General features: G+C 52.3%; 1 protein-coding gene across 1 annotated transcript in view; it reads left to right on the top strand.

Annotated features, from left to right (window-relative positions):
* LOC116956300 (insulin receptor substrate 1-B-like) overlaps positions 1 to 25,044 on the top strand; it is a 53,937-nt gene extending 28,893 nt beyond the window's left edge. The window contains exon 3 of the mRNA XM_032977805.2: positions 20,933 to 25,044. Within this exon, the coding sequence (XP_032833696.1) occupies positions 20,933 to 20,937 (5 nt within the window). The 3' untranslated portion in view covers positions 20,938 to 25,044. The remainder of the gene's footprint in view (positions 1 to 20,932) is intronic.
* The last annotated feature ends 822 nt before the right edge of the window (positions 25,045 to 25,866 follow it).

Raw genomic sequence — 25,866 nt, 5'->3', positions numbered from 1 at the left:
TGCTGCCTCTTCAACTCTTATGTGGAGAGTAATTGCTGGTGTGTACTGAAATTAAGTGGGAAAAAAAAACCAAGAGCTCTCGACCATCGAGCCCAACGCACAGAACAGTCTGATTTCAATCTTGGGTGGAAATTTGGGACTTACAACCATCATCTCAGTCACACTGGCTCAGCACTCCGACAAGTAAAAATCAAATCACTGTGTTTCCCTGCTCAAACGAACATGAGAATCAGACTTGAGGAATCCTATGAGCTCCTTTTCACATATGTCCAAGTAACATAGGGCAGTGGTCCATCTCCATTGGTAGCCTGGATCCTGTGGTGGAAATTGCAAGTTCTTATTCGTGGCAGTGGTCAATACCTTCATGGAGCAAGCGAATTGCTGTCGGTACCTACTTTATTTTCCCCTGAGGTACAATAGTTTTGAGTGGGCCCCTGACCTGAGTTCGAACTCGCTGCCTTCGTTTTTGTGAGTCAGGCGCTCCACAAACAGCACATTTAATCCTCTGAGCCACCCGGCCACCTCGTATTGTCACGGCATCCATATACAGCGATGTTTGTGCGGCTTGTGGGTTTAACGCCGTTGCGTTGGCACCGCACGCACGGCCTCCAGTGTGGGCCGCCTGCCCCTTGGCACCACCTCTGCTGTTTTGGGAGCGGGCAAGCGGGCAAGCGAGCGAGCGAGTTATCCGCTCGCTGCCCGTTCCCCCCCCCCCCCCAAACCTAGGCCCCATTCTCTGCGCATGCGTGTATGTGTGCGTGCGTGGGTGCACACACTGTGTAAGCAGCGCGATTACTTTCTACAAGTTCACGTAGCGGTGGCGGGATTGATGCCAGGTTTTGCGGGTGGCCCAGGCAGCGTGGCGAGGGGTTTGGCGGCTGGCTCGGGTGAGCGAGGGTGTGGTGGTGGGGGGGCACGCTGGGGCGGGGGGGGGTGCTCACGGTGGAGTGCGTGCAGGGGCTGGCAGCGGGGGAGGGTGAGCGTTGCTCACGGGCGGTTGATGTATTGGTCACGAATCGCTTTAGAATCGCCTCTCGCGAGGAAACATGCCTGGCCCCCCGCGCGCTCACCGCCACTAGCGTGTTGGCCTGCTGTGACCTGTAACGTCCTCTCTCTGCCGTTGCGTTATTTAAGCCACCCGGGGGCCAGCCAGACGTATGTTCCGCGCTGTTACATCACAATTTTTACGTGATTCGTAATTGATTTTTGGGTAAGGCCACGTTTCGATTCGGCCAAATATTTACCGTGAAAGCCTCCACTCCACCAACGCGGCCAAATAAATTGAATTGCCACGCGGCGTACAAGCGTTTGACAATGTCCCCAAATTATCATTGTTTCAGTGCCCACTGGTAAAGTTTAACAACGATTTTCATGACCAAATGTAGTAAGTTGGATGCGACGTTTCGCTTGAAACTGCATCAAGCATCCTCATGTCAAGAAAACCAGGAGTTCAAACACATGTTGACTACGTGGCCTAACCAAAAAATCTATTATGAATCCCGATTTTGGCTACGTAACCTACGTCTTGCGTTGTTTGTGTGTGTATGTTGAAAGAGCGTGGGGGGGGGGTGGAGACCAGATAACCCGGTGGTTAGAGCCACTCTTGGCAGAAGCGAGATGTGGAAAGCGCTCCGTTAAACTTCCTTATTTAACCAGGTGCGCTCGCTTTGAGGTCCCCTTATCTCTTTGGCAAGGGCCCTGTGTGTAACCAATTGCTCAGGGGCCGTGGATTTTTTTGCGTTTTGCATTTTGGTCACGGGGGAATTTCCGTACGAACACCGTTACGCAGCGCCGCTCTCTTTCAAGTGAATGTTGCCGACAATTTGACCTCGTGCAGTGGGACGAGGTCGTTGTGTGACAGCACTCCCGACCGAAACAAGTACGCATCATTAACACAAAAAAAAACTTAACACGACGTGGAGTATAAAAGCATGGATCAAAAGCATTTACACTTGTGACTGGTTAGTGCTCATTTTTGCAATCCCAGAGAAAATGACAATCATGATGAGGCTGATTGGGCTGAGTCCGCCTTTTCGTAATGAATAATAATACATAACGAATGTAAGAGGCGGCTGTGCGATGGAGTTTAAAACATGAATGAAAAGCCACGCTGGGAGTTGAGTGGATCAGTGGACGAGATGCAGGAACTAGAATTGATTCTGTGATCGAGGGACGGGGGGTAGAGGGGCTGGGACTGTGGCTCCATCCTTGAGCTGCGGTGCTCGTGTTTAGTAGTGTTTAGTAGAGAATACTCTCTACTAAACACGAGCCTGCCTGCCTGTCGTGTAACACAAAAAGGTCAACATATTTTAATGGACAGTGGTAAACGATTAGAAGAGAGTGTTTAGAAGAGAATACTCTCTACTAAACACGAGCCTGCCTGCCTGTCGTGTAACACAAAAAGGTCAACATATTTTAATGGACAGTGGTAAACGATTAATTCTGATCGTTGCACATGAATAAAGTTGTGCTTTTACACTTTTGGGAGAGGGGTGGGTGGGGGGAGCGGTGGCGCATTGGTTAGCTCGCAGCGCTATGAACCAAGCTGCTCGAGTGGTGAGTGATGTCTCAACCAGTCATGGCCCCCATCCTTCATCAAACCTATACTGACCTGCATGGTGGGGCATTGTCAAATGACTTCCATAACAGAAGAAAACAATATATGATAAAAAATATATATAAGTTCATCGTTCTACAAACAGCGCATTGAATGCAACTTTCACGTGTGTGCATGCTGTAATGCTGCGTACACGTACGAGTGCAATGGCACGTTTATACGTGCGCGTGAATGTTGCCTTCTGAGCGATTCCGTTGCCTTTTGAAACCCGACACTACTCTGTCCACAGTGACCAACGGACCCGGATTTCACCGTTGTTGGATGCCTCAGTGCTCTGAATGCCTACGCACCCTCGCTGGCTTTCCCCCGAGCGCCGTTTGCTTGCCCTCTCTCGACCGCGTCATTTCCCTTCCTCGTCCTGCCGAGCGATGCGCTAAGTTAAATTCAAAGTAACTTAACTGCCACCCCCTCCCCCCCCACCCGAAGCTTTCACGTATGTTCACATCGGACGTGACTAGCTTGTGCGCTTTTGAGCACGTTGGTGAAATTCCGTTTGTAAATATCATTATTGTTATTATCGTGAGCACCTGGGGAGGTTTGGGAAGAGCCGCCGGTCCGGTGAAACTTTAAAGCCCATGGCGCGATGCGGTGTCGCTGCCCTGCGCAGGTGCCACAGCTGTCAACCCATAACGGTTTACAGGGAAATTGAGTTTTCAGTTCCATACGGCGTTACAGCCGTTTCAATAGGGGCAAAATAAAATGTTTGTCTATTTGTTTGTGTTTCTTACTTGTGATGGGACTTTGTAGGATGAACGTTGAGGTTTATAAGGGGCACGGGGTGACCGATAAAGTCTGAATTGGTGTGTAGTAAGGTAGGGCACTGATCAGGGGTTGACAGGCATGGGGGTACCGTCGCCGTCGCCGTCATCCCTCGATTGTCTCGCTCCCTTCTGCCAGATGCCCACAGTTTGTGGCAGACTCGACACCCGTTGCCCAACGTCCACCCTAAGAACAGTCTCACCCGTCTCCTCCTTGAACCGGACCCGGTAGCTCCATGGAAGATGTGGGACACATTCTTCGTGAATGGAAAATTAACGAGAGTCACGTTTGTGACCTGCGGTGGTGGCCGCGGCATCTCGGACCGTGAACCCACCGCCCCAATGGGATCGTTCAACGGCGATGTGAAACAAATGCACGCGGCTGCTCCTGCAGCAGTCGAATGGGGATATCAAACCTCGACATCGATTTGTACTTTGTAATAAATCCCCCAAAAATGGCATGCGCAAAAGGAAGACCATCTCTGCCATGTGGCTGTAGGTCTCCCCGTTGTTCCATAGTCTGCGCGTCCTGCTAGGACTGACCTTATCGTCAGACTGTGTGGCTGGAGTCCTCTTCCTCTGGGCGGTGACCTCCACTGGGTGCCACTCCAATGCCTGTCTTGGTAACTTGCACCCCCCCCCGCCCCTTCATCTCGCACGCATCTCACCCATCGCAACCTTTCCCAACTACGGTCTCTTCCGAACGTGCGAGTTGTTTGTTTGCCTGAAACACCTTACTAATTGCCTGCGTCGGGTGGTGGTGGGGTAACGACACATGTGTACGTGATCTAACCCAAAAAAAACTTTATTATGAATAATATTGGTAGCGATAGCGTATATCTTAAATAGCTTGCCCTGTCCCCTTCCTCGGAGTTTCTATCATCGTTCGCAGGGCACCAATAACTCAAGATGCTGGACGCTTCTATCCTGGTTGTTTTCTTACGTTCAGCTCGCTGACCCGTAACAATGACACAGACATTACTCCGACATTAAACACCTGTCTGTGAACACTATCATTCTCTACGCATTCAAGCAAGATTACGGGGTAATTTCTATGTATCGACGGTATTGTAAAGGACTATTATTAACCCTCTTGCTAATACACATGTGCGGTGTTCGCAGACTACCGTGACCGATGTTTGCAAACGGAAACTATTACACACACGCGCGCGCGTGTGTGTGTGCATAACAGCTTTCACACTCGTTTTTAGCGCTCATCGGCCCGGTACGTCACGACCAGTCGTATTTTAGTCACAATGTTCCCGTGCGGGTGACGTCTGATCGGGTTATTAGGTGGCGCTAAGAACACGCGCGGGCATGCGTTCGCCGCACCTGTAAAGGTGCGAGTTATTTAGGGTGTAAGCTCGCCGCGAGCGGGGAGAGGAATGTGTGTTCTTGCCACGGTGGGGCGCGGCGCTTCGTTTGCTCACGAGCCTGCACCCCGCGGGTGACGCTGGCTTCCGGTCAGAACAAACAAAAGCGGCGTCGCCGGCAACGGACGAACGGCGCGCGGTCGCTACGACCGGAACATTGCAATCAAGACGCAAGCAAACCCCACCCCTGAGGGCCACATGCCGCGTTCAGTAACACAGCCGCCGCCGCCGCCGCCACCACCACACCCTCACCTGGGACACTACGCTCACTACCTGCGCGTGGCATGGGACATCAGACTTCACGTAAACACTAAAAAAACAAACTTTTTATTTTACCAGGTTAAAGGCCCTGTGTAGCTCTTTTTCCAGAAGCGTCCCCTGGCTATCACAATTGACAGCTCAACGAAGCGGCTTATCACGCGGACATTTTTCGCAGCCAAATACTCTTAAACACCCGGGGCAGCACGCTCACTACACATACACACACACACACACTCGGCCAGCAACACACCCCCACCTGGAACACGACGTTTGTTGCGCACAGATATACGCGCACGCACACCTGGGACATTACATTCGCCACCACGACCTCACCTGGAAAACTACACACGCTGTGGGGGGTGGGGTGGGGGCTGCCACGCTCACTACCCCCACCACCGCAACCTTATAAAATAATAATCGCCCTTCATTTATTGTTTAAGATGTTTTGCCAAATTATTATTTAACGTCAACAAGTTTCACAAATGAATCGTAGGAAGGTGCGGAGGTTTGCGCACCTTCCCAGTGCCGGTGTTTACAGACGTTTGCCATGACCTATTTAGATTTTATTCTGTCTCATCAACAAGGTGTAGCCAGATGAACCAGTGCCACTGGGTTTAGCCGTCCCTCCCACATAAAAGCACAAAGCGGCATTTGTTTCGTGAAGACACAGTGTGCCGATTTGGCTCTTGGCATTGTTCGTGAAAAAAATCTAACAACATACAAATTGAACAGCAACAACAACAACAACAACGTAATTGTCAAACGCAGATGCGAAGAGGATGGAACAAAAGCTGAAAAGTGCGCGGAGAAGCGTGCGGAGCAGAGACGCACGGAGCGTTGAGAAGCGAGCATGCTTTCTGAATTCCCATCGAGAGACGTAAAGAAGAACCCGTGGATTGAGAGTGTGAAGTGGAAGGCGGACCATGACGTCGCAGGATCGCGAAGGATGCCCTTGGCTTAGAGAGGCCTTCATCCAACAGTGGATCGAACACGGCTGGTGGTGATTAAAATGCAGACAGGTGGCCGCTTTTACGTATTCCCCCTAGAAGAAGGAACGTTTCTTGGCCTCCCGCCACCGCTTGGCGCGCACGTTCGGCGTTTGTCGTTTGCCTCGCCATGCGCTCGTGCTGGTGTTCCTCCTGGTAACGAGGAGGTCGGCGGTGGCTGCTGCTGCGCCGACGTGAGTGGGGGAGTCTGGTGGGGGTCGTGGGCAGCTCTCGTCACGGTTTCACAACTTGTTTTTTACGTTTTTCGTTCGCGGCAGCTGACTAAAAGAAAACCACCCCCCCCCCCCACCCCCCAAACGTAGGGACGGGCAGTTATATAACATTGTTGTACAAAACAAGCTACTCCTGGAACATTTGGAAACGTTTGAGTTGGCCGTTTTTTTATTATTTTACTCCCGCTGTAATCCTCGGCAGGTCTATTCGGAGACGCTGTCTCTCCCCTTGTGGCATGGTGACTTTTCCCACAGCCTGCGCACACCTTATCCCGTGCCCTTTGATGAACCAGGCGATAGCCCGACGGGTTTGGTGTTCGTAATTCCTGGATGATTTTACCATTTTCAGATTGGACCGTTGACTAAATCGCCCTGCATCCACCTGATATTGTCAAACCCTCAGAGGCCAAGCAAGTATTGAGTACGACTCATACACGGATGGGAGAATGCCTGGGAGTAACAGGTGACATATGCTGGGGCTGCGAGGTGGCCATGAGGTGGCAGTACAGCAGTGCATCGAAGCCATCTGTGCAGAGCTTTGAGTGTTACCCCCCTGCGTGTGTGGGTTTAGTTTCCTCCCACGGTTGGCAAAGTACGGGTGCGAAAGAAGTTCAAAATACACACGAGCATACGCATGGAATTGAACGACCAAACCATACGCAGCACCTTTCTGAAACGTAGTCCCGAGATCATTCTCGTGAATGGGGTTGTGTCGCGACAGACGGCGCGGTTTTGCTCATTCTTCACTCAAGCTACCGGATGGCCGCGAGAGCTCAACCGTCCACTCCGTGTAAACAGGCCGGGCGGTGAGCGCCAGGTCGCGTGGCCACTCGGCATTCACAAACATTCACCCCAACGGAAATTTCAACGGAAATGCAGACCTTGTCAGTGCCCTCCTCTGTCCCCCCCCCCCCCCCGACGCAGTTGTTGTTCCACCACCACCCTCCTCCGTCCCTCCACCACCCACACCCCCCCCATCATTGCGGAGGTAGCGTCCCCACATTAAAGCAAGTGCGTGGGGCATTGCACAGCTTTAAAGAAAGCACTTTAAGGCGCCCAGCTGCTCTGGCGGGGATGGCAGCAGACTGGACGAGCTCGCTCTGAGCCAGCAGACGAGATAAGCCGCGTGGCCTCGCGCACTTTTCTTTGGAGCACTTTCCTGAACTCGCTGAACCCACTTGAGGGTGACAGCTGTGTGATTTATGAGCGGCTGGGGCGCACTGTAAGTAGGGCCCGTGCGGAGGAGGAGGAGGCGGAGGCGATACCTTTCCTCGCGAGAAGGAAGAGGGCTTTGTGCTAATGTGGCTGGGCCGAGTGCGGCCCCACATTCCTGCCGCTGTCCCCTCCGTGGCCCGGGCCAACCTCCCCATATATTTTTTTATTACAGCGGAATACTACAGTGGTTGGGTTAGGGCTAGGGGGGTGTGGGGGGGCTTGGCGGGGGGAGGAACAAGCGGTTGCTAAAAATATTTTGTCAATTGCAACCGAGATTTTTGGCTCCAAGGTCTTCGTGACGATGGATGGCGTGGACCTTCAGTTATCCCGTCCGCACGTTGTCCCCGTGTGTTTGCGCGTCCTCGGTTTAACCACCGCCGGACGTTCCCGACGCGCACACGGAGCGGTTGCGGCGGCTACCCCCGTCTCCCGACGTTGACCGGGGTTGGGAGGGGGGTTCACGTTCGCCACCTTGCCTTGCGTGGGCAGCTTTGCCCCGACGCCCCCCGACCCCACCCCGCCGCGAGCCTGCGTGGAGACGGGTAAACGCGCGTGCCCTGCGTGCGCGCGTTCCATTCGTCCGCGCGGAATCTCCGCGCCGGCGTGGGCTGCCTCCCCTCCGGCGCCCCTCCTCCTCCTCCTCGATCAGAGCTGACACTTTCGAGGCGGCACAGCGGCACGCCTGGCCCAGATTTGTGTGACGGCTGCACCGAGGGGAGGAACGCGCCGCTGCCTTGCGTCGGCGGGCCAACGTCGGCGCCGAAGACGATATAAACCGCGGCCGGCCAGCGCCGCCGATGGGGACTCGTGCCGAGCTGTGCCACCGCGGTGCGGCACGTCGCGTTTTGCCGCTTGTTCCGGCTGCGTTCCGTACCCGAGAACAGCGCTGGTTTCCACTTGACTTTTTATAAATCTAGGTTGTTTTGTTTCTCCCGCGGGGTAGGCTGCCGCCGGTCGATGGATTTGTCACTTGCACGAGAATATCGTGCACATTTTGCTTATTGGGCTCATGAAGGCATCTTCCAAGCATGGCCCGTGCTCGAATTTAGCGCAATGCGGTACATTGTGGAAGGCAGCACAGAGGGAATATTCATGACGGGCTACACGGTGGAGTGGAATTTGAGAGCTCTTCTCTGTCGTGTGTGAGTTTTCTCAACCGAACTCTGGTTTTCTCTCACGACATGACAAATGAAAATAAATACTTCCCCGAATCAAAATCCTTATTTATCCTGGAGGAAATCTGATGAGCTATGAAGCTCTTTTTCACAGATGCCCGCTGGTCAACCACATCCCAAGCGGGATTCTCTTGGATGTGAGTTTTTTCAAATTGAAGCGAACGCTCTTCAAAGCAAACATTTAAATTGGCACGTCAGAGCGATTCGTAATTATTTTTTCGGGAGTGGGGGGAGTGGGTTAGGTTGTGTAAAAATGTGTCGTAAACACTCTTCCACCCGACAGGCCAATAATGAAAGTGTCACTTGAATTAAACGTGCCAAATGTATCATTGCTTGAGCAGCACCACCGCTGTTGTTGTTGGAGAGGAATCTCACAAAATCCGCGTTGTTACGATGTTTCGCTGGAGATTACATCCAGCGTCATCGAGTTGTAAACAGGGAGCTCACATGTGAGCAGATGTCAAACCTGAGGAGCTCAGATCCTCTTAACCTGAGGATGGAAGAAAGTTCACGCCACATTTTTTTGCGTGACCGGTTTATCGGCGTCAGTTTCTGAAGCCACGCAGGGCGGTTGGGGGCTCAGCTCGCGGTGGCCTACAGAAGGGCTGTGAAGTGCAATTTAACCCCGGGGACATATCTTGAATCGCACGAGTCACCCTAGGTCGCGTAAGTGTCGCAGTCTCCTTACTCGAGTGTTCCAGGAACGCCACTCAAAATGTCTCGTCATTAGGACAACGTGGAAAAGGTGCAGCGCTTGCGTCGAGTGCTGCTCCCCTGCACGAGGCAACGACACCTCAACCGCACCACGGGCGACGGGCGACCTTCGGCGGGGCGGCCGTGAAGCGCCCTTGGCTCCCGACGGGTCCCATCTGTGACCCCGGGACGTTTCGCCACTTTGAGGATGCCTTATCTGTGTAAGATCCGCCGATTGTTGGCCCCTTGCACCGATCCACCCTCTGGGATGTTCAACTGTGGGAAAAACAGAACCCCTGTGCTGCTGCCGCCACTGCTTGGGATGTGGCAGGTGTGCAGGGTTTGGGCGGTAGTTGTGCGGCGCGTGCCCGGACGCCACGCGGTGTGGGAGCTACGGAGCGCATGCTCTCCCTCTCTGCCATAATGCTCGGCAAGCTCGCCGTCTTAATTTCTTGTCGTCATGGTCATCATCTTAATTTATAACGAATAACCAGTAGCAGGCTTTGCTCGCTTTATTATCGCCTTTCGCATCACACTCCATGAGACGCGGACTCAAACTTTATTCTTCCAGCTAGTGGGGCCCCGTTGAGCTACTCAGCGCTGTAAACAGGACAGCCCAGGACCAGTGGCAGTGGTGGCAGTTACAGGACATCGCAAGTTGGAGGGAACGTGCAAATTACTTGGTTCGCTAAACGAACTGTGATGTTCGTGAACAAAGTGGATGTCTTGCAAATGAGATGTTCCGTCTCAAGGGATTTCTCGCTAATATTTTTTTAAATATTATATGTGTATGTATATTTGAAAGTGGTTTTGCATGAGAGTTAAACCGTTTTAGGACATGGAAACTGAAGAAATGTAAAACATTTATGGTGACCCTTTGAGTAAAACCGCTCAACATCTGGGCTTCTCACATTTTTGGGTCAAAGACGATGCCACGGCGCAGGATGCAGTTGGCTATGTATGGTGCGAAAGAAGTTCAGCGCAAATACGGAGATATTTAAGAGGGAGAGCGAGGGGGGAGATTGGGGGATACGGTGGAGCGAGACGTGAGCACGGTGGATGTGTTCAGAGAAGAGGCAGGGAATGGACGAACACGTGACAGAAAATCTGAGCAGCTGACCCCCACGCACTGATTAATTATATATCGATGGGCCAGCGCAGAACTTTTAGTCGTACGAATGTATTTACATGGCCATTAAGAGTATAATATTTGATTATCCACTCGTTTCAAGTGGTTCTCACAAAATTCACTGTTGTGGTGCCACATCCAGGAATTGTAACCGCTCAGGTTTTTGCCAACTGGGGTGGTACCTGACAAGTGAAGCATCTGATCATGGACTACAATGGCCTTTCGCTTGGAAGAAGGAGAGTTTAAGAGTCTTTCGATCACAGGATTATTCACTTGTTCATAAAATACGCGTAAAAATGTTTCCGTGACTGAAGGGGAGCGGTGCCGCAGTGGTTGACACGCACTGCACTACAAATCTGGCGAGTCGGGAGTTGATTCCTGACCCCCGGCTAGCATCGGTGGCAAGTTGATATCTGAACCGCTGCCCGGACTCTCTTCACCAATCCCTCGCTCATCAGCTTGGTGGAGTACGGTCAAAGAACCCTCGCCACTGACACGGCATTCATCCAGCAGTGGATCGGCGACCCTTTATCATGTGATAGCTTCGACGGGAATAGAGATATCTTGGGTGCTGTGGCAGGGCAACCAATTTATCGTCAGATGGCTGCGAGTTCAAATGCCGATTGGTAGTAAGCTCAATCCATCATCCCTCCGTTGTTGATAAAATCAATAGTGCTTAGTACTCCTGCTGTGACGAACGTCTTCGGTGGTTGGTTGGAACGTGGCGTTTGGTTCCTACCGTAGAGATGTGGTGGAACACATCGCAGGAACACTGGCCATTCTGTCGCGCCATGCGGCGTCTGTGCTTTTCCGGCTTAATTGATGGATTTAAGGTGAAATTAAAAGAAAAACGGAATGTGCGCGGGCGTGGGGTGCCTCGGTAGCGAGATGTTATCTCTCTCGTCTGGTATGCAGGAGGTCGTGGATTCGATCCCGACCCTGACGCCTGTATATTTGGAGTTTGCCTGTTCCCTCTCTTTCCCCGTGATCGCGTAGATTTTTCTCCGGGTCCCCCGGCTTTTCTCCTTCACATTTAGCATCAACGTGCGTTTAGAGTAATTGGCCCGCTGTAAATTGCCACGTGATACGCCACTTCGTTGGGCTATCATATGTGATAGCCAGGTCGCTTCTGAAAAAGAGCTACATAGCTCCCTGGGCATTACCTGGTAAAATAAAAAATAGTTTAGTTTAAGCAGCGTTCTGGTTCACCATGTGTCCCTGGCACGTCGTGAGATAATCTCACCGTTTCCCCACGAGGGTCCGGTAATGGGTCGTGTCGCAAAGTGCCGTGTTTATTTCCACGTGAACATTTAGACACGGTAAACATTAAACGGCAAGCGAGCAAAGCGTTCTCCCGACTCATCAACATCCCTCTCCCATCGTCATCTCGTTTACTCAAGGTCCCCCTTGCAACCTTGCTCGAGTCGGGAAACATTACCGCTCATCATCTATTCCACCTTCGATAGTGCCGTTTGTTGCTGGCCGTTTGCCGATTTTGGGACATTTGGGCTCTATGCTTGGCAACTGTCATGAAAGGAATCCTGAATTATTGCACAGGCAACAATGTTCTTTTTAACACGTAGGCTTTCGCGACCAATATCCATAATAGAGGTGTTTTTTTTGGGTTAGATCGTGAACCGTCGTACTGAGATTGTAAATGTTGTTGTTTGGCTCTCCAACACACCGGTGTGCTGTACTAGCGACGAATTGGCCACGTTCTGTTTACGTGACAACCCTTACTAGTTGGCTGTGTCGGGTGGTGGCGGGTTTAACGACACATTTATATATTTACGCGATCTAACCCCCCCAAAAAAACCCTCTGTTATGAACAATGTCTTTTTCTCTAATATGGCTCTCAGGAATGAGATACGTTTTTAAAAAAAAAAATGTTTTTTTAAACCTCTACCACCCCACAATATCACCCAAGATATCACCGAAACGATCAGGCTTGGCGGCGAGTCCCCCTAGCTTCTGAAGAGTGGCCGGCGGTAGGCGGACGCCCCCACATAGCCCCCCCCCCTCCCACGCCGCCGCTTCTACCGCGAGCCGTGACCCTGCTTGGCTCGTGGTGGGTTCACACGAGGCGCGTGTCCCCGTGTCACCCTTCCCTACGCCGGGCGTGGGCGGCGACAAAGCGCGCAGCCGCACTCGCCGGCTGCGAGGGAGAGAGAGAGAGGAGGAGGGTGCGTTTGTGCGCGCGCGCGTGCTTTTTGGGTGCGTGCGTGCGCGCGTGCCCGCGTGCGTACGCGCGCGTGCGAGGACAAATAGTTAAAGTGCTCCTCGAAAGATAACTGCCTCTTGAAGATTTTCGTGAGGTGCCTGCCCGCCTGACCAGCAGAGGTTACAAGGCTTGTATTTTTTTCCGGGTCGAAGCTGGGCTTGCGCGGAGTAGAAGCTGCGATCGCGCATGGATGAGGCTACTTGATTCGGGGAGCGCGTTGATGGCTGTCGACGGTTTGCGATGGTCCCTGACGTGGCTGTCAGGGACCATCGCAATCGCGTGTTTGCCAAGTTTATATCTCCAGTGATGAGTTTATGCAAAAACACAGCGTACATATCACATTTGTGGCAGGGAAAAACTCATTATAGAACATCACGGAGCCCCTTCTAATTTTAGGCTAAAGGGGTCACGTTGTATACACTCCAGAAGTAGTTTTGTGAAGCTACCTTCTGATGTTCCCTAACTGACGTTTTGATTGATTTGTGCGCCAGGAATATGTGATGCATTGACTACAACTGAAAACTTTGGATGCACGTGGCGATGGAATTTCAAATAATGTTCTGCCATCATCAAAATACCCTTACCTATACATTCACCTGTATTCCTGCCCAAAAAAACTATGGCGTCAAAATGTAGACACTTCACCTGCATAGGCTCGAGATGCCTTGTAACCCTATTACATCATCACGATGTAAAATGTACGACGGTGGACTGCACGCTCTCCCTCGTGACGGATTGTGGAAGCAATGCACCCATCTGCAGCCTGGCCGACGAAAACAAACGCCGCTGGAAAAAAAACATTGCTCCAGAAATCCGACAGACAGGCCGCCGGGCCAAACACCTGCGCGCAAGTAAATCTGCGGCAAAACAGACCCGTCTATTTATAACTTTGTAATTCTGTTGATTATTATCATCATCATCATCACTCGTGACATCTGTGTCATGAAGTCACCAACCATGAGATATTCTGAATGGCCGCCTCGCAAGACCCGATACCGGCCCAAGTCGTCCCAGGCTCGCTGCCACGGCTCGGAAACCCCGCGTGGCAAGGCGGCGTTTCCCACCAGGTCGCCGCCCACCCCATTGGGCGCCCGTCGACCGCACGGACAAAATTGGCGCAGCTTGAGTGCCACTGCTCGACGGAGCCCCGCGACTCACGCGAATCGCGGCCAAGTGGCGTCTCCCGTTTCTTTTTTGTTGTTGTGGCAATCCACAGAACGCCTTGTCAAGCGGCACACTCGCGCTTCAGCGGCCGTGGCTTCTTGGGACTTGGCAATTAGGAGCTCTGCCCCGGGGTGGGGGGGGGTGGGCGGTGTCTGTTTCGATGTGCGTACGTTAAACTTATTTTGCAGCGTAAGTAGCCAACCCGTGCCGATCGTAGGTGCCGGGGGAAGGACAACGCTCTTCACGTGGTTGTAATTGCGCCCTTTCTTCTTGCGCTAACTCAGGAGTTTGACTGTGCGGTCCAGGGCTGGGCGGCGGGGACATGCAGCCTGCGATGTGGAAGGCCACGAGCAGTTCAAATGCCAGCTGGTGGTCGACGCAGCCCTTCAGCCCTCCGGGAGTGATACGATTATTAACGCTCTGTGGCTATTCTATGAAAAGACTCGCCCCTCCGATATGAATGTGGAATGTCCACCGTTGGATCAGGACTGTAGACATTAACTTGATGCGTGTGAAACAGCACTCTGGACGTCACGTGGGACGCACTCTAGCTCCACCGCGCCGGTCAGTGCCGACTGGTGAACGGAGGTTGTCCAGCACTGATATCTGTCAACCAATTGGAGTTCAGTTAGCCACGCCCGGGAGTCAAACTCAAGAGACCAGGTTCACGGTGCAGTGACGTAACCACTGCGCCACCGCTCCACGCCTCTTACAGCTGGCTATGAGTCTATTGCTGCCTAGGTTAGCGCCGCGGTGTGCCGCTTGGCTGTGTGACGCGTTATAGGGTTGCGCCGCGGTGTGCCGCTTGGCTGTGTGACGCGTTATAGGGTTGCGCCGCGGTGTGCCGCTTGACTGTGTGACGCATTATAGGGTTGTGCCGCGGTGTGCCGCTTGGCTGTGTGACGCGTTATAGGGTTGTGCCGCGGTGTGCCGCTTGGCTGTGTGACGCGTTATAGGGTTGCGCCGCGATGCGTTGTCCGGCATGGTGTCCGACGTTTGGCTCCTCTCGCTGGGAGCTTCGTCAGGATTCTGAACAAATTCCCAGGTGGCGGTTCTCTAAATGCGTGGCATTTCTAAAGCTCGGAGGAGGAGGAAGAGTTTTGCAGTGCCAGCTGTCACGCATTTGTATTCGGAGGGGCTCGCCGGTGAGCAATGGCGCGTCACCGTCGCCTAATGTACACAACGCATGTGCGCGCAGACACGTGCATATTAAAAGACACTTTGGAGACGGCGCACGAGAGAGAGAGAGAGAGCCGCGTGTTCCATTAGCGTCTTTACTCAGCAGCCTTGCCACCGGTGAGATCCAGCTGCCACACTACGTCTGTGACAGCAGATGTTTGCGCTACGTACACAGATATAGAGAGATAGATGTATATCGGCGGGCTCTTCCACACAGGGTACGCATCGCGGATTTCGAGAACGTACACGGGTCGAAGAGATCTTTTCAAGCGGCGACGAAAAGCCGCTGGTGGGCTCGGCTCGCTGAGGCAGCAGAACGAGTCGCTGGAAGGGACGATGGCCGGGGGGCCGGTGGTCCAGAATAGCGACGGGGAGTTGAAGCCAACGACCGGGACGCGTCCGAGGGCACGTCCAGAAAAGGAGGCGGAGCGCTGCAGTCCTCTGGGAGCCATCTGTTTACGTCGCGGGATGACAGCAGTGGCTTGGGGAAGCCTTCATCCAGCAGTAGATTGACCACGGCTGACGACGGTCACACGTGCCCGCCATCGTTAAGGCTGCCAGGTAGTCTCTGGTGGTCACTCCGCAAAGGCGTCAGCTGTTGATGTCTAACGATTCTCTCGGGGATACAAAAAAAAAACTGCGAATCGTGCAGCGATGCCTTGATTCATAATTGTTTTTTTGGGTCAGATCGCCGTGTGATTAAAACGCTTCGTCCGCCCTCCTCAACCCGACACGGCCAATCAAAGAGAAAGTCACGCGATGAACCATACGTGCCGAATTAATTACAATTAATTATTACCTTTAACAATTTGGTACAATTGTTCAACTCGTCTGGATCACTCTCCCAACACCACACCGGCGGTGGTGCTGAAGCAGTAATTAATTATCGCGTTTGTTCATCACGTGACGACTTTATTAAATAGCTGTGTCGGGTGGAGGAGGGTGGACGACACACATTTTACTCACGCGGCGATCCGACCCAAAAATCTGTTATGAATCGGGAAGGCACGCACACACACACACACGCGCTTGTTAAATAGATTATTAGTTTTGCCCCATTTTTTACATCTCGTTTACTTTCGCTTCTCACGCTTTGACCGCCTCTCATTTGTGCAGTCTTGTCCGTACATTATTTGCATGACGTGTAAAAATCAATACTCGCAACGAACCATTCGACGCACGCGCCGTGAGCGTAGCAATCCATTTGTTACGTGCCGAACTAAGAGATGCCTGAATATGGGATGCTACGGACCGCAACAAGACCATGCGGAATGTCCAGTCGGTGCTTTTGACCAGGTGAAAGTTCCGTGGAAACGTTATAGCGTAGGCAAGAGAGGACCCTGGGTTCCTTGTTTACGAAGGGAGCGGGGTGTCGTTTACAATTTCTCTGCAAGGATAGTACAATAATTTGCTCATTTAAGCTTTAGATCAGGAGGTCAAACAGTCAATACCATGTGGACCGGCTCCAGTGGCAAGAGAGGATTGCTGGAACACCTCGCCATCCAATATCCGCAGTAATAAAACTGGTTAGACACAAGATAAAAGAGAATCAATTTACAGTGAGAGGGGGGGGGATTGGCATCAAAATACGTCTCTCTCTCTCTCTCACACATGCAATGAGAAATATCTCCCGTTTAGGAATACAGGCTGCCTGAGCAAGTGCCTTTAGCGGATACCTATTTGGCCCGCTCCAGCATGCAAGCATGTGTACCCAAGGCTTAATACGTACAATCATAATAATCGTCATCTCCTTTGTTTACCACAGAAAGCCTCGCCGAGTCGCAAGACTCTCCTTGAAGAACCCAGCGAGGGATATATGTCCAATCCCATTAATGAGTGGTTTGGCACAAGGGAATGCATTTGATTACCCCGAGGAAATCCACTGCATATGAAGGGGTAGTTACTTAAAAACTCCGCACGGATAGATTCAAAATACATTGATGTCCCCTAACGAGTCCTGGCACCTTGTAGCCACCTCGGAATCCAAGAGTACGGCTCCTGATTTTCCTCGGCAGTCTCCGATCCAAGCGTTAGTCAGGCCGAGGCCTGCTTGTCTCCTGAGATCTGACGCGACCGGGCCCACTCGTGGTGATGTGTCACAGGCAATGTTCTCACTCTGTGCTCATTTTAGGACGAGTCGATACAGAGGGGAGGCTCATGTCCAGTTGATATACCAAATGCCGCTTAGTGCTTTGCCCTGCAGCCAGAAATTGAACACAGGCAGGCGGGGATTATATAGCAGTTGTGTGAGCCACCGTGACCTCGCTGGCTCACAAACACATGCACACACGTGTGAGCTCACACTACAACCCAGAAGCTACTAATCTGCGTTAATTTGACTCTAGTTCATTATTAATATTCAGACTTATACATTTTTGCATGGTAATTCACCATCGCAGCGGTAGTAAATTATGACAATTACTGCAAGCTAATTATGAATACCACGATGTACGTTATTGACCTCTCAGAAAATGGGCAATGAAATAATTTGCTTCCTCGTGTTAAACTAGTGGCTGGTTAACCCCACCGCGGGGGTCTTTGGGTTGTGCCGTGCGCGGATCGGCACGGAAGCCGACGGTTCGCTGCGCGTGCCGGGGGCTTGAGCTCGCTTCCGGGAGAAGCTCGTGGCACGCGGAGCGAAATGTTGGACGTCCTGCCGAGCAACACGCGACGGCAAACCCAACGCACTCGGGAGAGCGGGCCACACGGCATGGCATTGCCAGCAGCGGTAGAATCTTAACCCTTTCCCATTCCGTACGTGCACGTCGCCTCTTTCCCTTCCGATTCCGTCCCGATGACGCACGCGTGATAAAATAAAAAAAATAACTTCATCGCTACCGAGGCGCCCGCGAGGCCATGCGTGAGGGCGCGCGGCACAGTTTGGCGCCGGCTATCGTAGACTGCGGCGGTCGAGTCGCCGCGCTTCTCCGCGGTGAGCGCCGACGTCTTTAAAAACGACGGCGCTGCTGCTACGCCTCTCTAAATAAAATGAACGCGGAGCCACCTCGCGTGCTCCGACATTCTGCAACTTGCAGACGTCTCGCAGCGGGAAAGGGTTAACGTGCAACCAAATATCCGTTTCTGCTTCAGCTTAGCTAAGTGGAGGTCGCCCTGACGAGATGGCTACGTGACCGAGGGTCGGCTTTATCTGTGACCCATCACTGCCAAGCACCTGGGTTCTAATCCACACCAAAAGCTCTAATGCTTTGTTGTGGGCCAGGTGGCTCGAAGGCTTAAAACTGCGTCAGCCTTATTGACCCAACACCGCTTGAGAGCCCGAGTTAGACTCCTGTCGAGAAACGTAGGAATGCATCCAATTCTCACTTGAATTTACGGTCTCAACATGATCTCCAATTTGCTGTCGCAAAAAAAAATAAAGAAAACAAATTAACTTGGTTTTAAACTTACTCTGGCTTTTCCTTTTGAGTAAGAGTGAATGTTTCGTGTAGGATTTTAAACGTCACGCGTAACAAATCTGATCACGATTTCACAGCAAAGAACAGACACGTCTAGCAACCCATGGAGATCATGGGATTTGCGATTTCGAAACAAGAGATCGGTGATCATGTGGCTTAAAGCAAATAAATAAAAAATAAAAATCCACAGGAATATTAAACCGGATGGTTAGGCACCACGCTGGCATGACGGCGCGATTCACGGCATCGTTGAGGGCCACCGGGAGCTGGCGCGGTGTGTTAACACCTGCACATGTGTGCGCCTGTACGCACGCACGCACGTACGCTCGCACGCACGCACGTACGCTCGCACGCACGTACGCTCGCACGCACGCACGCACGCTCGCATGATTGACATCCGCAATTGGACGAGTGTCAGCGCGGCGCGACCCGCGGGTAACGACCGCTCGAGACGGGTCCCCCCACCGCCTCACCACGCTCGCTCTCTGTCCGCGCGTGCCGGTCTCCACGCACGCGCTCGGCAGCCATCGCCGTCAACAAGGCGCGGCAATCCTCGCCAGGGGGGAGAGGTGGCGGGGGAATCGTCTCTCATTAGGGGGCTGCGGGGGGGGGGGGGTGCTGTGGGGGCCGAGCGTGAAAACAAACCCGGCGCGGAGGAACAACGCGTCCGTGAAATCCATAATAGAGTTTGTTTTGGTCGCGAAAAGCCTTCGTGTTAAGCTTCCTCGAAAGTTTTGGCGACTTGTCCGCCAGCTCTGTTGAGCGTTGAGGACCCGTGCACGGCACGAATGTTGTTATTCGGTTTTTTGTGTTGCACTTTGTTTGTCTTCTAAGCCATCGGGAAAGGAAAGCAACAAAAACGCTACGATTGTGGATATTTGGAACATCACGTCAATGAACGTACCAGCTGTTAACAGTGCTGGAAATGCCCCCCTGTTTAAGACGCGCCGAGCCTCGGGACTTATTTTCTCAGGGAGGGTCCCTGTGTTGGGACGTTTGGCCGGTAGCATTCGAATGAGTGTTTGGCATGCGTCAAAAAAATAGATTTCCCAGAGACAACCCACACATTCGAAGGGGTAACGCTCAACCCTCTGCATAGATACGTACTTTGCATCTCAAGCCTACAGTACCTGTCATTCCCCATCCAAGTGCCAGCCGTGACCAACACCCGCCGCTTGAGCCCCCGCAAACCGACGAGATCGTGCACATTTTTGCTTCGTCCTTGGATTTCTCAGGCCACCACCATCGGGGCTTTGTCCTCTCAGGCCACCACCATCGGGGCTTTGTCCTCTCAGGCCACCACCACCGGGGCTTTGTCCTCTCAGGCCACCACTACCGGGGCTTTGTCCTCTCAGGCCACCACCATCGGGGCTTTGTCCTCTCAGGCCACCACCACCGGGGCTTTGTCCTCTCACCACTTTACCGCCACGTCCGCGCCACTGCCTCCCGCCGTCTAAAACCGGCGGCTGGTCGCAGCAACTCCGCCGCGAAAATCCGTCCCTGCGCGCTCGGCGCAAGCGATCCTCGCGATCCTAACAGGCCGCGCGTGCGGCGCGCCTCGTGAAAAATCTCCCAAAATAGCTCGACAATGCCCCCCAAGGTCGCCGCTCTCATTGCGCGCGCCGCTGCCTCGGAGGGAGGATAAACAATTGAACTCGGCCGCTCGTGCACTCGCACGCCCCCCCCCCCCGCCGCCAGCGTCAGAGGGGGGTCCCGGGCCGTGCGGAGCTGTGACGCGCGACGTGCGTAAGCGGCGGCGGCGACGGGAGGGGGACGCTTGGGCGGTCGCGCGGCGTTGCGGAGCGCCGGCGGAGCGGCGGGCGCCGTTGCCGGCGTTGTTGTTGGCGTCGGGTGCAGATTAAGAGAGAGGATTGGACGGGGGGGTGGGAGGGGGGAGAGGACCCTCGGGCCGCCTAGCGCAGGCGCGTGGACGGCGCGGTTTATTTATTCGTCTGATTTTCCCGTGATTGTGCCGTTGGAGCGACGTCAAAGGCCGTTCGCTCTCCGGCAGCGTGCGGCGCCACGGGGGAAGCGTTGGGCCGGTTTCTCTTGTTGCGCCAACCCCCCGACAGGGACCCTCTCGTGCCGCGGCCACGCGCGGCGGCGGTGATTCACTCCGCAGTGCCGTCGCGCTGCCAAAGTCTTCACGAGCCATCGGTGGAAATTCCACGTTCCCTCGGCAGGGTCCAGCCTCTGTAACGGCAAGCCTTGTGTGACGACTTTTAACCAAAAGCGGGGTGATGCAGCCCTATTAGCTGATCCTCATTTTACTCACCCTGGAGGGCCGGCGATAATGATGACGATGTTGACGGGATGGCCGAACTTGCCTTGGTTCTGATCGGAGCTCGTGACTTGTTACCATGTATGTATGTATGCAGAACTTCTTTCGTACTGTACGTGGCCACAAGTGCCAACCAGGAGGTGCGGGAGGGGAAAAAAACCAATCGAGCGGCAAACCGCGCCGCCATAACCGTGGCTAATAACGATGGCTCTGTCGTCTTTTCTCGCGCAGGTTAATGACGCACGGAGCCGCGAGCGTGGCACCACGGTGGCCCGACGGGGGCTCTGGGACCAAGCCACCGGCCAACCCCCCCCACCCACCCATCCACTCCCCGCTGGCGGGAACCCTCAGGACCCACGACTACAGCTGCTGGCCCTGTCCGCATCTCAGGACTTGTCTTACCACGGCCGCCACCGCCGCCGCCGCCGCTATCGAAGCCGAGTTTCACGTCTGGTCCCCGCCGTGAAATCCTCAAATCGTCCCCAAAACCATTTCGCCAACAAATGAAACACTGCTGCTCCGCACGATGAGGCGGTGTTCGTGGAGGTGAACGGCGTTCGTGCTGCGGGGCATTGTGGCAGATACCCACAGTGCCTTGCAAGCATCGGTCCAAGAGTGCACGTTACACGCGGCAGCATGATTCTGTTGTAGATTTTATCTCACATGCACGCTCGTAACCCTCTTTTTATATATATTTTTTTTTGGCGGAGGGGGTCGGGGGGGGGGATTTGTTGTTGTGTCAGAATTCAGAGAGTAATTCCATAGATTTAGCTCAATCTTGTTACGTAACGTCAGCTATTCCCGGAGTGCGTGTGGAAGGGCGTAATCGCGAAGTCACTGGGTCGTCGCCTGCAGACGTCGTCACTGATAATATAACAAATAATTTAAATTCACGCTAACAAATAATTTCAATTCATAAAGCGCCCTTAAACAATCGTGCTAATAAAGTGCCACTGGACCTCACTTTGCATTCACTCGCAAAACACAACCACAAGCAACAGATCATTGAGCAGACTAAAGCTAAATTTATAAGCAACATGAATGGTCACCACCGCCACCTGTTGGAGTAGACTTTCTACAGTTTACACTTTGGATGCACAAAGTCTGGCCCATGCGGTGGGTGTGGTGTGTAGTGTACGCTGATGGGACTATGCGTTGGTCTGTAGGGTAATAGGCTGACCGATTTGGCATGGTGGTACAGAACGGATCACTGTTCTGCGTTGGACCGCATGAAGGGTTATTTGTGCGGACCACGCGAGACGTCGTTGGAGCCGCGTGGCCGTGCAGCATTGGGACAAAGTAAGCCACGGGAACCCGGAGGGCAGCGCAACGCAGTTGCATGCTGCACACCAATTCCTGGCGACCCATCTCTTTCTGAGTCCTGGCCACGCACAGCGTCACGTGGAACCCGTGTAAAAGAACACCGGCTCCGCTCGGGCGATAGCAGCCAGTTATGGCGCTGGCCACACTCCCCTTGTGCGCCACGCCGGCCTTATTTGCTACTTGCTAATGGTGGCTTTTATAGGTACGTACTATAGCATTGCTTCCTTTGGATTGTCAGTCGGAACTGGGGGGGGGGGGGGGGGCGGGAATGTTCACGAAGGCTGCGTGGGGCGATTGGACGGCACGGTGTGTCGGGGCTGTGTGGTGCACGCGCCGTGGTGTGTGTGGTGCACGCGCGCGGTGCCGTGACCAGTCTGAGATCACCTGACTCGCTGCTCCTGCACCTTTGAGCAACGCAGCTGCACAGTGCACCGCTAACCATGCTGCACATTCACGTGACGAGCGGGGTTCAATAACATTTCCAGTGCAGGAGTCTTAAGTTAAAATAATGATATTCGAGGTGTTTCGGTGATATTTATAAGCGATGCTGCTCCCAACTGGAGTGGCAAGTGGGATTCGAATTATGTTATCTTATTAAGCTGCAGAATTATATATACATGGCTGATTGAATTTGAGGTCAATATCATTGTTAACTGGTGATGATGATTAATAAGATCCCACCCACTAGACACGCGGGGATGCTTACGGACGCTCGGACCAATGGCATTATGTGCTTTGAATGTTTATTATTGATTTTACAACAATTGACACTGAACTATTTAGTTTTTTTTTTATATAAAACAGCTTCTTAGTGCTAGGTTATGTAGCTTTTAAATTAAAACTATTAAGGTCTGTAAACCCGTATTCTTTTTTCAATTGTAATGTTGAATATGCCAGTATTTATTATTTTATGTGATAATATATTGTCAACCCGTTTTTATTTATGAACGATTGCTCGTGTAGACGGGACATCCCCGCATACCGGCTGAACCCGTCAGCAGGGTGGGCGTGCGTGCGGTACGTGTGCGGTCAGTCCCAGCAGTTTACAAGCACTGTCGACTATTTAAACCACGTAGAAGTCCATTGAGATTAAATTGTTCTTTTCAAGGGACTTGGTTAATTGTCTCTATATGGCCTTGGGAGGGGAGCACCTTAAAAGCCAGATGGTGTGTGTGTGGCGGGGGGGGTTACTGTAAACATCAGCAAGAGGCTGGGGGTTTGTAAACGTTTCCACGGCCGTGTGATCGGGCAAGAGGAAGGAGGGGACGTCATGGCAAGGGTGCTTTGGAACCAAACGTGGTACTGGCCATAATGACCTCCTGCCATTGTGGCTTTCTTTTTGTCCTCTTATCCTGCGGTCCAGTCTGCGGGCTGTACCCGATTTTAATTGAAGGCAAACTTGACAGCCCGCCGTTGCGACTCGAGCGCGAGAACTTTGCCGCGGCGTTTTCTTGCGAGCGGGCGGGCGGGCATCGCGTCGGGCTTCGTATGCAAGCGCCACGTTGACGAACAAGCGAAAGACGAGTACAATCTGCAGCACATTTCACAGCGAGCCGGAGGGCGGTGGGTGTGCTCGCCCTTCGTCAGGAGATCGTTTTGGCTGCACCTCGCAGCTGGGTTGGACGAGCCAGCCAAGTTCATTGATTCTGCCTTGGTACCAATAACCCACGCGTGGTCTTAAACAGCCTTATTGTCGGATTTCGTTGGAACGATCGAATAAATAAATAAAGAAATATATATCGAGAGAGTATAAACAATATATATACTGAATAAAAATATAAAATTAGTAATGACCCACCACACCCCTGCCGTTTAAATTAATATTTTCACCCTAATTGCACCTGCGGTGGCTTACATATATAGAGTCAATTTTATATAGTTGCTATACCAGTACTTGTTTCTAAATGGAAATAGAAATGTGACGTTTTGTGACAGGGAAGGCATTAGAAATTCTGAAACTCCGTGCGTGTGCAGAGTGTATGACACGTAGCTTGCTAAATTGCTAGAATGTGAACCAACCATCACTACGACATATCAATGCACATCAACACCGGTAGAGACGCGCGTGCGCGCATCACGGCCATTCGCATACCCCAAAAATAACGCGCGTGACCGTGCGACTCCTCGCGATATTCGGTACGACGGTCTGCTGTTGCCTGACCTCCAATTCACCGATTGACCCCAGCTGAAAGCATAAAGCCCCCCTCCCCCCCCCAAAACCACCCCTCTCCTCCGCCTCGACGTGCTGAGCGGTTCAGGGTGAGGCCACCTCTAGGGGCCACCTTTGCACGAACCAAGCCACCTTGCCTTCGCGATGGGCCAGGGTGGACTCGCACGAGTTTGGGTGACTCCACCAAGACGTGTCACGGGGGGGGGGGGGGGGCTCTCTGCGGCTGTTGCTGGCCGCGTTACTGAACGTGGAGATTTCGGTGCAGAATGGCCACACCACAGGGAAAAGGGGCTGAGGGGGGGTGAAGTTGTCCCGTTGGCTGTAGAATACTGTACAACACTTCTTTTTAGTAAACAGCTGCTGTACCAATCCGTTTCCTGAATACGGTATTTGTAAAACTAACTTATTGCTGAGAGAGTCAATGTATAATGAATTATATAGAGTCCGTATTTTTTATGTACATAGATGTGGTTTCCAGGAGTTGGGAACGGGTTGGGGAGGGGGGGGATTATTTTATTTAAGGCATTTATTGAGCAGAAACTTTCTTGGACACTGAAAATTATAATGTTGCAACGTTTCCTACTGCTGCAGAAATAGAGTTTAAAATATTATAATGATGTCGAAGTATATTTAATTAAACTATTAGCACTGACAGGCTGAATGATGTAATTTAACAGCGCGTGCCTGTGTGTCTTCCTGTATATATATTGTAAGTAGCATAAGCTTGATTGATCTGCAGGTTGACTTCGGTGGATTATACGTTCTGTTCGCTGGTGAGTTTTGGGCTAAAGTATGTACAGTCAAGAATTAGGCATGTTATCAAACAATAAAACGCATTTCCAATGCAATACACCCGTCTGTGGACATCTTTGTTTCAGTTTAACAAGTCGCCGGCTTTCGTGACCAATATCCGTGAGAGTTTTTTTTGGGTTAGATCACGTAAATATATCAATGTGTCTTCAAACCCGCCACCACCCGACACAGCCAACTAGTAAGGCTTTTCACGTAAATAGAACAGACAGATTTGGCTGTCGCCTGATGAAGCTACTTGTAATTACTGGCGAAACGTCGTACTCGGATTGTAAATGCTGTGGCTTTGCTCTACAACACACCGGCGTGCTGGACTAGTGACGAATTGGCCACGATCTGTTTACGTGACAAACTTTACTAATTGGCTGTGTCGGGTGGTGGCGGGTTTAACGACACTTTTATATATTTCTGCGATCTAACCCAAAAAAAACTCTTATGGACCTTTGTTTCTGTACCGGGTACAGCTCCATGAATACGTCCACCGAAGAGATGGAGCGATGAAAGCAGCTCATGCAGTAGGTGCTGCGTGGATTATTACTTTGCAGACGGCGGTGGCCTGGAGAGGCCTCTATCCAGCAGTGGATTGACCGTGGATGATGATGAAGACAGCTTCACGAACTCGCCACCAAATCCATTGCAATAATTATTGGTTTGACGTAGCTCATATATGCAGGATGTGATCGCAGCAACATTTCTATACTGGGACTCCTCTACTTACGAACGAGTTAGGTTCCAGAGGTTTGTTCGTAAGTCGATTTCTTCGTAAGTCAAACTTTACTCCTGTCGTTTCCAAACGTGTTGTACGACGTGCAGACTAAACAAAGTGAATGGCTTTAAAAGTTGTATAATCTCCTGTAGATGT

This window comes from Petromyzon marinus, chromosome 64, assembly GCF_048934315.1.
Source record: "Petromyzon marinus isolate PM22_M1 ecotype Great Lakes invasive population chromosome 64, UKy_Petmar_22M1.pri1.0, whole genome shotgun sequence".
NCBI lineage: Eukaryota > Metazoa > Chordata > Hyperoartia > Petromyzontiformes > Petromyzontidae > Petromyzon > Petromyzon marinus.
The sequence above is the reverse complement of the archived record's forward strand: the minus strand, read 5'-3'. Positions and strand labels throughout refer to the sequence as shown.